This window comes from Fukomys damarensis, unplaced genomic scaffold, assembly GCF_012274545.1.
Source record: "Fukomys damarensis isolate Sample0158 unplaced genomic scaffold, DMR_v1.0_HiC HiC_scaffold_12, whole genome shotgun sequence".
Classification (NCBI taxonomy): Eukaryota; Metazoa; Chordata; class Mammalia; order Rodentia; family Bathyergidae; genus Fukomys; species Fukomys damarensis.
This window is the reverse complement of record NW_022900924.1, coordinates 17,679,348-17,692,569: the sequence shown is the minus strand read 5'-3', so window position 1 is coordinate 17,692,569 and position 13,222 is coordinate 17,679,348. Positions and strand designations below refer to the sequence as shown.

Below are 13,222 nucleotides of genomic sequence, written 5' to 3'. Positions count from 1 at the left end.
AGTTGAAATTATCTAGCACATAGCACGAAAAATACAGCTTCACTCTACAAAATAGTGTAAACTGATCATACATTAATGAGAACGCAGCACACACTCTTGGAACGTAAGAAGCTAGAGGCAGCCCTTGCTATAAAAAGCTGTACCTGAACAGAAATGGACATGTTTAGTCTAAGGCCCTGGCAGTTGACTACAGAATGTTGGTTCCCAATTAGGCTGAACTGCAGGAATAGCAACGGTGTGGAGACTTACATTCATCAAGCGTTGGCATTTAAAATACACGTGACGACTACAGGGAATGTCGCAGGTCTGCCACGTGGTGCGTGCCCCATCAGCACCACGACTGAGTTCACCCCTTCCAGTAACACAAAAGTGTCCACACAGGGCGGGGAGGGTCAGGACAGGATGCTGCACAGGGTCACCAGTTCCGGGGACAAGGGACAGGCCTGGCAGAACATGGCTCAGTGTCCACAGGCCCGCGGCATGGACCGCTGTGTCTTCCACTCAGGAAACCGGCCTGTCCCATCACCATTAGTGATGAAAGTAACTTTTAAAAATAGCTTCTGCCTTTGAACAGTGAGTTTCCAGTCGCTCTGCACACAGAAATGTGTGGGATGGAGCCAGGCAGTCGCGGTCTCAGGACTTGAACACATGCACCGCCCGCACCACGTACTGCCGGCAGATGGGACACTCGCTCATGCGCTTGCCGCACTTGGTGCAGGTGACCATGTGCCCACACTCGAGCAGGACGCAGTCGATGACAGCGTCCATGCAGATGCGGCACAAGCTGTCGTCCTCATCATCCTGCAGCTGCAGCCGCTCACCGTCTGCAAGGCAAAGGAGAGCTGGGGCCCCTGCAGGCCGGGTCCCCAGTGCAGCAGAGGACGACATCCCTCACACCCGCGCCTTGGTCTTGTGAGGACTCCGGGGGCCAGCTAGGAAACACCTAAGCAGTGTTAGCGGCTTCCACTTTATACCTTGCTATCTATCTTCCAGGGTGTTTGTGCTGAGGCTATGTTAACTCTGTACTTTGAGTAAAGAATCGAAAGGCCCTGGGCTCTGAGGGTGCCAGAGTACTTCTCCGGGTAAGAAGGCCCTGAGTGAGAGCCTTCCCGTCTGCATTCAGACGAGCGTGGTCGCGTTGAGGTTAATGTGGCCACAGACCCTTGGCTACATTCAGAGGGGACCAACAGGGATCCTGAGCAGGGATACAAAGCACAGAATGAGAAGTGCAGCATGCTGTGTCACGAGGGCCTTACACTGAAGACGAGATTTCCGAGCAGGAGTCTGAGCCTCGGAAGTCCCCTCCACCTCTGCATCACACAGGCATAATACAGACGGTCCAAGGACTCCTGCGGGCACCCCTGCCTGTCACAGCTGCTTGAGGCCAGACACATGGGAGGTGCCAGCTGTGCTTAAAACAACACACTTTTCTCCAAGCCAGATTTGAACCAGCCTGAGAGTGAGCAGTAACAGGAAACAACACATGTGGCCCCTGCACCAGGAGCGTCGAGCTGCAGCAGCGTCCCACAAGGAGGTGTGCCAGGCTACTTTTCACCTATTCTAGCCATAAACCTGTCCATCAAAAACTAATGCATTATAACTGGCTTTAAAGAAAAACAAATTCAAGGTAAGAGTTGAGGATTTTGTTGTCTTGCTTTTTGAGAAAGACTCGCTGTGTAGTCCAGGCTAGCCTTGAATTCCCTATGTATCTCAGGCCAGCTTTGAACTCAAGTGACCCTCCTGCCTTAGCCTCCTGAGTGCTGGGATTATAGGTGTACGTGCACCATACACCCACCACGAAAGTCCAGATAAGAACATCACGTTTGTTAGTCTGAACATCACTGAATGGCCACAGAGGCTGTCACTTGGCCCTGTCATCAGCTGAGGGAGGATTCCAGGCCACACTTGATCAATAAATAATCTAGCTATGTTCAACCTGAGCGCTGAGGCTTACTTAGCCATCTGGTAATACACAAGGAGACCATGGACTGAACCTTAGCATCTGGAGTGAATTTCCCCGCCGTGTGAGGGTTAAAAGCTGCAACTGAGATGACGACCTACCCAGGTTCTCTTATTCACATGGAGCCTCTAAGGCTCTAACATGACATTAGGGATGGTAAGGAAACCAGTATTACCCGACTCACCTGGCAACTCCACAGAATAAACCTTCTGCTTAATGCATCTGTAAATGGGATTTGTACTCACTGAAAAGTTATGTGATTTTCTCAAAAATAAATCTGACTTGATTGTGGCAAATGCTCTGTCTAGGAGTCCCTGGAAGGAAGCAGGGCACCTACATGACTTCTGGTTCTCCTCATTCTCCTTGTACAGCCTGTTGACCTTCTCCACCAGCTCCCACTTCTCGCAGCAGCCGGAGTAGTTGACGAAGTTGCGGGCCAGGATCTCCTTGAGCTGGCGCACACTCATGCCCTCCACCTCCTCTAGGCTGGACAGGTCGGACAGCGAGGCTCTCGCCCTCTTCCGGGAGAGCCCAGGTGTCTGCAAGCAGAGCGGCCGCTGTCACCACCATGCCTAGGTTGGGCCCCCGGTCTCTGCCCTGGCCGGGTTAAGCAGCCTGTGCTGGCCAGAAAGGGCCTACACGGCATCTCCCTCTGCCACATGAAGACAGGGAAACCAGGTTCCACTGGCCTCACCTGCTCCTCCAAGTTGTCGTCGTCATCATCCTCGTCGTCGTCCTCGTCCTCATCATCATCGTCATCTTCCGTGTTTGCTGCCGCCTCACTCTGTGCCTATAGATGCCATGTTTCTGGTTAGACGAGGAAGCAACAGGAGCAACCCTTGTCAAGAGGAAAGCTCTCCACCCACCTCCCTGAGAATGACCCAAATGCCTGGCCCGTGCTGAACCTTTGGATCCAAAGTCAGCTGCTCCTCCTGGCACTGCCTGCCACTGAGTCACTGTGAGGCCCTACACGGCCTGACCAGCACTTATACCCGAGGAAGGCACGAGATAGTGTGGACCTTGCGTTAGCAGGGATCAGGGGACCTGCAGGTGGCCTAACTGGAGCCTCTAAAAGGGCCAGGAAAGAGCTGAACTGTGCCTGGGCTCAGCACAAGTATGGGGGCGACCGATCCAACTACATCAGACCACTTGCTCCACAGGCTTTCTAGGCTTCCTCACAGCTGGCAATGCTGATTCTAGATTTTAAAACTATAGAAGCCAAGCATGGCAGCAGAAGCCAAGCATCCCATCACTGGGGAGGCTCCTGCTCCACAGAAGCAGGAGGATCTCTGAGTTCAAGGCCAGCCTTGGCTGTGTAGCAAGACTATCTCAAAAAAAAAAAAGCCGCAACAGAAGTACTCTTTCCTTCAGGAAAACCAGAAGTCCTTTCAATTTGGGTTACATACATTTCTTACAGGTTTTATTTTGACTGTGGCTCTACAATCGTCTGGGTCAGTTTCCAGTTTCAAACACTGTACTCTTCTGATTCATAAGCACCACCACCCACGCCTCCAAATGGTGCCTTTTCTGCAGAAGTGGTACAAAGTCAGATGTGTCTCAGGTCTGTATCAGAGTCAGGCCAGTTTTCATGTAAACAAACACAACTCCTGGCTTGGGCTTTTCTAATTCTGGAAGGCAGCTAGACCAAACTTCTCTCTGCTTTTAATAACCCTTTTGTTCAGGGGAGAAAACTGTTCAAAACAATTCAGCCTTTATTCTCAAACAAAATACTGAAAAATACATTTTTGAGATGAGATTTCATTGTGTTGTCTGGGCAAGTCTCAAAGTTGCAACCTTCCTGCCTCAGTTGTCTTGAGTGGCTGAGATCATAGGCACATAATACCACAGTTACAGACCCAGTCTCATAAGAGAGCATCAGTCCCCAGCCCTTGTGTGATACCGATTCGGGGCCTGGAGAGGACAGTGTTCAGTTGGTGAATGACTGCACTGTCCCGAACCCGGGCAGCTCTCATCCGCTGATCTGTAGCCAGTGAACTGCGGGTGTGTATGTGCTACTTCTGCGTCACTGCTTCCACAGTTACTTTTTAATTCTGGAAGTTGGGAAAAGAGCTCACCAAGGACAAGAAACCAATGAGCCCCTTTTGTACCCCTCAGGCCATATCAAGCCCATATAGGCAGGGCTGGCCAGGCCTGGACAGCACTTCACCCCCCATGCCGTCTGGGGCACAGGACCCCGTGTGCAGCCACCAACCACATCCTCGTACCTGTGCCAGGGCTCCAGACCTGGAGGTGTGGCCTCCACCCACAGGTTCTCCCAGGAAGGAGGACTCGGTGGCGGAGGGGGCTGTGTAGTGTGAAAACAGGGACTCGGTAAAAAAGCTGGATGTCCGAGAGCGGGAAGAATTGAGGCTGCTGGTGTCCAGGTCGTCCTCAGAGCCCAGTCCGTGATGGCACAGTACCAGGTCCACCAGGTCTTCCTTCTCGCGACAGGTGTCGGTGGGGATGTTCCGCAGGATGAGGTACTGGCGCAGGTCCTTCACCCTCAGGCGCATCAGCTGTGGCCGCTGAAAGGCCGTCTCCTGTAGCAAGTGGCAGGTGGAGCAGCGACGGAGGTTTTCTTGGGAGATCGAGCAAACGGAACAGAAATCCTTCTTGCACTCACAACACACATGCTGAAGAAGAGAAGCATTTCACAATTGCAAGACACAGGCCAGCATGGAAACACGGTTCCTTTCTGCCTTCTATTAAAATTTACATTTTGGCTTTTGTCAAGTTACATGGTACCAACCTATTTGTAGACATTTTAGTTTTCTTAACTAAAATGGAAATCACTAGAGTCACTGCTTGGTTCAAATTTCACTTCACAGTTCAAATATAGCCCTTTAGGAAAAACACACCCCATGTTAATGAATTAAAGCCTTTCCGCCCCTCGTACCAAACATGTAATTAGTAGAACAGAGCTGACTTGAGCCATATGGAGTGAGCAAGAAGCGCAAACAGTCTTTCTTCCAGGTCTGTTCCTCTGAGAACAGTTTCCTTATTTGAAAAAAGATGCTGGGTGTGAGGTGCACACCTGTAATCCCAGTACTTGAGGCTGAGGCAGGAGGATCAATGAAAATCTGAGGCCATCCTGGCATAGTAAATTTGAGGCCAAGATGAACTACATGAGACCCTGTCAAAAAAGTAGAGGGAAAAGCCAGGGATTTAGCTCAGTGATTCCGCCACTGGCTTCACAAGCACAACGTCCTGAGTTCAATCCCTGGTACCAAAAAATCGAGTTTCTGGAAAGCTGGGCCTGATGGGGCATGCCTGTGATCCCAGCACTAAGTAGGCTAAGGCAGGAGGGTCACTGCGTGTTCAAGGACCACACCTGAACAACACATACCCTCAACAAAATTAAAACTATGAAAAGGGTAATCCAGTGCCTGTTTGACATAGCCTCCAGTCAAGAATTCTCATCCCCATGTCTTTGGTATGTGACATTTCATCCAACTTACCCTCTTTCTAAAGACTGAAAACGCAAGTCCACAGGCTTTGCAGGTTATATTAGGCCCTTCCGCAGCTGCTGGTGGGTAGGAAGAAAAATCGGAGTTTGGTGTGAATCGGAACGGCCCAGTGCCTCCTGGAAATCCTGACTGCTGGCCCCTGACAGCTCCAGTTCCCATGACTTCATTCAGCAGCCCACAGCATGAAGCCCACATAGACGTGGCACCCGCCTGGAAAGGAGCAAACCGCCACCATTTAAAGCAGGAACGTGGGCCATCTGTGGAGGTGACTTCACCCTAAATAGCTGGGGGTCACAGGATGAGCCCCTCTAACAAAATCTGCTATCACTGAGGTGATAATCAAAAAGCTGCAAATTTTGGAGCATTTCAGGTTTCAAATTTAGATGCTCCACAGGCAAAGTCTGTGCAAATAATTCAAAATCAACAAACTCCAAAATCTGCAACGCTTCTAGTTCCAAGCATTTTTGGTGAGACACAGCCTGTACTGCTTTAGGGACCAACATTTCAAGCTATGTGGAAAGATAAACTGCTGGTATTTCAAACAAATACTTGGCATTACAGACACTCATGGTGCCTCATTAAACAAAAAATATGACGTGACTCAAATTTTGAAGGAAAAAGCAATCTTAACATAATACCAAATGTATTTTAAAAATCATTGTAATCTGAAATTCCCAATTCTTGAGCAGTTCTCCAGTAGCCTTAGTCAGTGGCTACTGTATTGGACTCCAGCATTCTCCAGGCTGAGGCCAGCTTTCCCCACCTGATATTTAGGAGAAGGAACTTAAGTTCATACTAATTTACTTAACCCTGTGTTCACTCGCTTGTAGCTAAGCATGATACACTATGAACAAATTTTATTATTTGAAAACAACTATGGGCCAGGCATGTGGTTCAGTGGTACAACTGCCTAGCATTTGGGAGACCCCAGGTTCAAATCCCCAGCACCATAAAAAAACAAAATATCAAAATGCAGATTGAATGTCTCTAGATTTTAATATATCATGTGCAATTTTCTTAAGTTTTTCTGTACTTTCCAAAATCTTTTAAAAATACATTAATTTAGGGCTGGGGATTTAGCTCAGTGGTTCCACCGCCTGCCTTGCAAGCACAAGGTCCCAAGTTCAATTTCCGGTACCAAAAAAAGTGGGAATTCTCGAGTGTGAGGGCTGAGGGCATTTTCCCAGCTTTAAGTGTAGAGGTGAGGGACAGCCAATAGATTTTAACCAGTCCTAGGCATATTCTAGACTCTACATTGATTGGCAGCACATAATAACTGTTTGTTGTTTGTCAGTCATCAATTGTCCAAAAAACTCCTTAAAAAATTTTTTTAAAACCACTAAGGGCCAGGGATTTAGCTCAGTGGTTCCACCACCTCCCTCGCAAGTGCAAGGACCCCAGTTCGATCCCTGGCACCAAAAAAAACAAAACAAAAAACCACTTTAAAGTGCAACTTGGAAGCTACTAAAGATCACACCACTGTTGCTGCTACTCAGAAGTACTGACTTATATTACATACAGGGAAAGAAGACGGCAAAGCAGGAGGAAACCACATCACAAGGTTCACACCAGCTTCAGTACCAGGGTCACTGATTTAAGTGTTACATGGTTTCATACTCTGTAATTCTCGAGAATAGTGCTGCCTTTTAAACTCAGGTATAATTAACAGTTCCTAACTCAGACTTTAAGGCTATATAGTTTGCTTACTTCAACAAAAGCATGAAAATGCAGATTTACTAATAGAGTAGTTTTTTAAGAACATCTGTACAGGTTCAGGGATTTAGCTCTGGTTCTGCCACCACTTGGAAAGTGCAGAGCCAAGTCTGATCCCAAGTATACACACACACACACACACACACACACACACACAATCTGTACAACCAGTGCCGGGTGTGGTGACACACCTGTATGCCCAGCACTCAGAAGGCTGAGGCAGGATAGCTATGAGTTAGAGACCAGCCTGGGCTACAGAGTGAGAGAGACCCTGTCTCAAAAACCAAACATACACACACACACACACACACACACACACACACACACCCCAAACAAAATCTGTACAACCAGGCATAGATTCTAGATACACACCTGTAATCTCAGCACTCTGGAAGGCGGAGGCAGGAGTATCACAAATTCAAGCCTAGCCTGGGCAATTTAGTGACTTAGGAAGGCTGCCTCAAAAACAAATACCTGGGAGTGGTGATGCATGCTCATAATCCCAGTACTCAGAAGGCTGAGGCAGGAGGACTGCCGTGAGTTCCAGGCTGGCCAGAACCACGTAGCTGAGTTCAAGGCCAGCCTAAAATACGTAGACCTTGTCTCAAAAAAAATTCCATTCTGGGGAGGGTGGACCCACTGTAGAATTACTGCTTGGCCACCTTCCCTTCATTCGAGAGGCAGAAGCAGTGATTCTGGTGAGCCTCAGCTCCCTACTGATCAGCCTCTAACCAAATGCCCAGCCCTATTTGCTTTTCTCCTCCTGCTGACTTGTGCTGTCTCCTCAGGTAGAGTCAGAAGCCCCTGCTGTGTGAACTGATGTCTCCAGCACCTACTTCCATCCTCACGTAGCTGACAAATTACCACGTACAAGCTTTCTTCATATCACCTCTATTCAGGTCATGCAGTAGCGGTTTAAATTTTTTGTATACTACTAAGAAGGCTGTATCTCTTGTATAAAGAATAATTAAGGTAAAGTTCTGACCTAGCCATTGAGAAGGCTGTGACATTCCTTCTAAAAGCACTTTTGCCTGGCATGCCTGCAGTGTGGCATTCAGGGAGCTGAGGCAGGAGGAGCTCCATGAATTTGAGGCCAGTCTGGGCTACATAGTTCAAGACCAGCCTGAACTTTAAAAAAAAAAAAATGGCATTTTAAAAAAAGTCATATTTTGCCCTTTCTACCAGAGACAGTTTTATGAATTAAGGACACATACAATTTTCAAGCCATGTTAATAAGTATACTCAGGAAAACTGTGTAGGCTGGAAATGTTTTTTTGAGCTTCACAGCTCTGATGAAGAAGATGGAATTTCTTATGTATGTCATTATTGGAGGGTAACACTTTTGCCCCCTTTCTCCTAGTTCCTTAAAAGGGCAGGAATTTCCTCTGAACCCACCAGAAAGAAAACAGTAACTCCATCTTTTCAACCATCTCATAGAATTTAAAACTGAACAAAAAAGCCCACATAGATTCCCAAAGCAACGCAGACCCAGGTCACTGCCATCAGCCAAAGACCATTCAAAGAGGAAAAAATACCACCAGAAAATACAGGTTGCAGCCTCAGGAGGACCTGTGAACGCAAGTTCCGACAAAACCTGCCCTAAGAAATGAGTCTCCCCGGAGGGTGAATCTGCACAGTTCTCCTCCAAAGCAACAGGAGCAGTGGCCAGGCTTCCTGGAAGGACTTTGCTTTCCCCTCTGCCCTGTTTGAACCAGGTCATTTCCATTTCTCTATTCAGCCCTGTCTCCTGGCACCTGCTGCTGAAATGACAGTAGCTTCTTCAGTGACCTGTGGTCCCCAACTTTGAAACCAGCAGCTCCTGTCTTGCACCCCAGTGGCTGCTCTCCCTACCTCTCGGGAAAGCACCACAGCAGACTTGCCAGTGCAGTCTCAGGATATGGGTGGTTGGGCTCAGCCTGGGCAGGAGACTTGTTTTCACTCCCAGATGACGGATACATACATGGTCAAAGCCTGTTGAGCCAGGGGGCTTATTTTCTCCTTTGTGCTCACCACCACCACAGTGGGAGGCTGAAGCAGGAGGATCACCCCAAGTTTAAGGCCAGCCTGAACTATATAGCAAAACCCTGTCTCCAGAGATAGAACTTTATCTCTGCAGCCAGCTGCCTGGCCTTAACACCATGTCTTCGAGTCACTGGTAGTCAAGAGCAGCTTCCCCTAAGTGTGTGGAAACCACAATGCCTCCTCCCTGAAGGAAGGCTGGTGTGAGAAGGTTCTGTAAAGTGATAAGCCAAGCATATTTAGTCCTTCACCGAAACCCACCAACATCAAAGGTCCTCTTCGAGCCCTGGCAGCAGAAGGCGGAAATGCTCCTTCTGCACTTGCCCTCCTGTAGGTTCGGTGGGGGCCGCGTTTCCACAGCAGACAACCAGAGTTACAAGCACTCTCCTTAGTCGCCGGTCACATTTGGATACATACCCACCCTGTACCATTCAGTCACAAAGCCACGCAGAGGCGTGTTGTGTCTCAATATCTAAAGCCCAGTCCCCCTGGCAGTGCATCTTCAAATGGCCTCAAGGTGACTGTATGATCTAATATGCTTTTAGAAGCCTCCCCCCACCAGGGAGGCTTAAAAAACTCAATCTAAAACTTTCCTACAATATTTGGCCCTTTAACTGTATTAGGATGTGGCCCCTTTTAATGAATCTATCAAATGTAATATTCACCAGCCCTCTAGATGTGGTGGCGCATGCCTGTAATTGCAGTGCTTGGGAGGCTGAGGCAGGAGCATCACCAAGACAGAGCAAGACCCTACCTGAAAAAACAAACCAAAAACTTCCTCAGTGAATTCCTCCACTCTAGGTCTTGTGATGCCCCCCCCAACCCCTGTACCAGAGTTTGAACTCAAGACCTTGTGCATGCAAGGCAGGCACAGCCACATTGTGGTAAATCCCCATCCCGGGTCTAGGTCTTATTTTACACTCGACATTTTTCAGTTACTAAAACCCATGGGGTGAATGACTGTGTTAAAAGAAAAAGGCGTTTCAAACCTTAGCACCACTGATATAAAAGAATATGTTTTGTAGTCTAAACTTCAGCTGAGTTAAAGATCTTAACAGCAGTGCAGAAAAACAGTTGAGATAAATAAGCAAAATCTTCCTCCTATTTAGACACTACAGAAACAAGCATTCAAATGTGAAAGGATTTCTTACTGAAACTGGAGTTTCCAATGAAATATAATATGCAGAGAACTCTGCTTTTTTAATGACCAAATACCCAACAAAGGAAGAAATTCTACATCCTAAAATAGATGCTGACCTTTAAAATAGCAATGTTTAGGTAAGACATTGATCAAATGTTTAAAATTTTACAATAATGTACACTATACGGCAGCAATATTGTCTTTCTCGTGTTGGGCTTTTTGTTGGTTTGTGTTTCGTTGTGGTACTGGGGCTTGAAGCCAGGGACTTTGTCCTAAGCTACATCCCCAATGCTATTTATTTTTTGAGACAAAGTCTTGCTGAGTCACCCAGGCTGGGCTCGAACTTGCAATCCTCCAGCCTCATCAGTCCAGAATTTCTGTTTTTTGTTAAACCACTCCCCCTGTCCTTTCAGAGGAAAAAGAATGAAATTGTATTTACAGGATTTGGAAGAATGAATATGATTAGCACAATTAAGGATGAGAGCAACACAAACATGGAAAAGCAGGAAAGAGGATTAAATCAAATTAACCCAGCACCAATGTGGAAAATTTAAAAGTCCTTATAAGCTGGGCATGGTGGCACACACTTGTCCTGCATTTAGCAGGCTGAAGCAGGAAGATAACTGAGTTCAAGGCCAGCCTGAACTGCATAGGGAGAACTTGTATCAAAAAAATAAAATAGGGTCAGAGATTTAGCTCAGTGGTTCCACTGCCTGCCTTGCAAGCACAAGGACCCAAGTTCGATCCCTGGTACCAAAAAAAAAAAAAAAAGCCTTTATAGGGACTTAATTAAATGAACATCCAAGAAATATGTGTGGAAACATCAGTTTCTAAACAAAAAAATCAAATACCCATTCCACATATACACTAAAATCAACTGCTCATAGGTTTGAAGATGTTTTTATCTAATTGTTTAGCTCTTAAAGTTTGAAGAAGTCCTTGCTTATATGAATGTTCACGTTAGAATTACACAATCTTAGGAAGCAGTGACCTTAACTAGATGTCCACAGATGTGGGTACAATAAAGTCAACACGAAGTTGAGCAATAAAAAAAGGCTCAAATCCTAAATTATGTGAATTGAGTTTTACTAAGCCAAAAATGAAAGCAGCATTCATAACTCATGTTGCACAATCCTGGACTATTCAGTTTTACATTTGGCTTCAGAAAACGTCTTCCAGTTGGCATGATGGCATATGCCTGTCATCCCAGCACTTGAGAGGCTGATGCAGGAGGGTTGCCAGGAGTTCGAGGCCAGCCTGGGCTACATAGTGAGATAGTTCAAGACCAGCCTGAAGTACATAGTCAGACCCTGTCTTTAAAAGAAAAAAAAAAAAAGAAAGAAAACATGTATCTTCCATACATTTTCAACCAGCACTTAACTTTTTTCTGTAAAATTTCGACACAGCCCAGCATGGTGGTGCAGGCCTGTAATCCCAGATTGTGGGAGCCTGAGGCAAGAGGAAGCAGGAGGATCACTGCAAGTTCAAGGCCAGCCTGTACTACATAGTGAGACCTTGCAGCAAAAAAAGAGAAAGAAACTAAATAAATAAATAGAATTTCAACACAGAAGTATCTTCCACTTAAATTTAAAAATACTTGTTTTAGGGCCAGGGATGTAGCTCAGTGGCACAACACCTGTCTTGTAAGCAGGAGGCCTGGAGTTCGATTTCTGGTACCAAAAAACAAAAACTTTTCAAAAAATACTTGTTTTTAAAGAACTTATTTTAAAACTTCAAAACTGGATCTATACTGAATTCTTCCATACCTATTTCCTAATGGGTCACAAATGTAATCCTAATAAAGATAATGATTGAGATATGAAGACCTCTGCTTTGTTTCTAGATCTAACAGCAAGACCTTAATTTTGAGCAAATAAAGTTACATCTAGATATTTTGGTATATGTGCTGCCAAAGTGAGCACGTGGTTATTTTAATAGCTATTTTAAGCTGGAAAATTAAAAACAAGTTCTTTCCCACCTATAATCTCAACACTCAGGCGGAGGCAGAATGATTCCTTGCTCAAGCACCGGACTGAACTACATAGAGACTCTCTTTAAAAAACACACACACAAACACAACATAAAAGAAAAATTACTTTTTTTCAGTAGTTCAGGATGACCTTGAACTCACTACATAGCCTACGCTGGCCTAGGCTTGCAGCAGTCCTCCTGCCTGGCCTCCCAAGTGCTGGGACACAAGCGTGCACCACGATGCCTATCCATAACAAAAATTCAACACCCCTATGCTTCAAAACAAGGATCAAAAGTTACCTACTGCAAACATTCCTGCAACCAGAAGTATCTTTTCTTGCTCTTGGGGTTTTGCACCTTATATACATAATATGTATAACATATATACTTGATATATCAATCTGGCTTGGAAGTTTGTAACTTCCGAATAGCTTTCTTTTGACTGGCAAACTTCTTCCTGAAGGTAGGCCTTGGTTCGCCCACAAGAAGTGTCTCAAGTGTCTCGGCAGAAGGATACCTGAACTCCTCGGGCCACCTGACACTCCCTTTTCAGTCTTCCCCAGTGAATCTTGGGCGCTTTATGATGGGAATCTAGCAGCTCCCTGTTATTTTCCTTACCCACATCAAACACACTTCTTCGCTGACATTAATGAAGCCGTCTGTCTGTAAAAGTAGCATCGCCTTATTTATGACTCATCCCACTCGATCCGAGTTCGGCTAATGAATCAATACCCGAATCAACTGCTGTGCACAAATCAGGTTGTGAGAAGCGCCTCGAAAAGTGGCCCGGGTTGTTCCCTCCTCCCTCCTCCTCTTAAAACTTACCGATGCTCCCGCTCTCTCCCGCTCTCTCCCGCTCTCTCCTCTAACCTGGAGAAAAGCTGCCCAAGGACCTGCTGCGCGCGGCTCCGGCCTAGGCGCTCAGCCTTCGGGCCCGGTAGGGGTGGATCC

The 13,222-nt window shown here is 46.5% G+C and overlaps 1 protein-coding gene across 1 annotated transcript in view; it reads right to left on the bottom strand.

Moving 5' to 3' along the window:
- Rnf34 (ring finger protein 34) overlaps positions 1 to 13,222 on the bottom strand; it is a 13,782-nt gene continuing 560 nt past the window's right edge. Inside the window, exons 2-6 of the mRNA XM_010604404.3 lie at positions 5,419 to 5,637; positions 4,186 to 4,593; positions 2,655 to 2,750; positions 2,298 to 2,499; positions 1 to 824 (exon numbers count right to left, since the gene is read on the bottom strand). Coding sequence (XP_010602706.1) covers positions 634 to 824; positions 2,298 to 2,499; positions 2,655 to 2,750; positions 4,186 to 4,593; positions 5,419 to 5,637 — 1,116 coding nt within the window. The 3' untranslated portion in view covers positions 1 to 633. The remainder of the gene's footprint in view (positions 825 to 2,297; positions 2,500 to 2,654; positions 2,751 to 4,185; positions 4,594 to 5,418; positions 5,638 to 13,222) is intronic.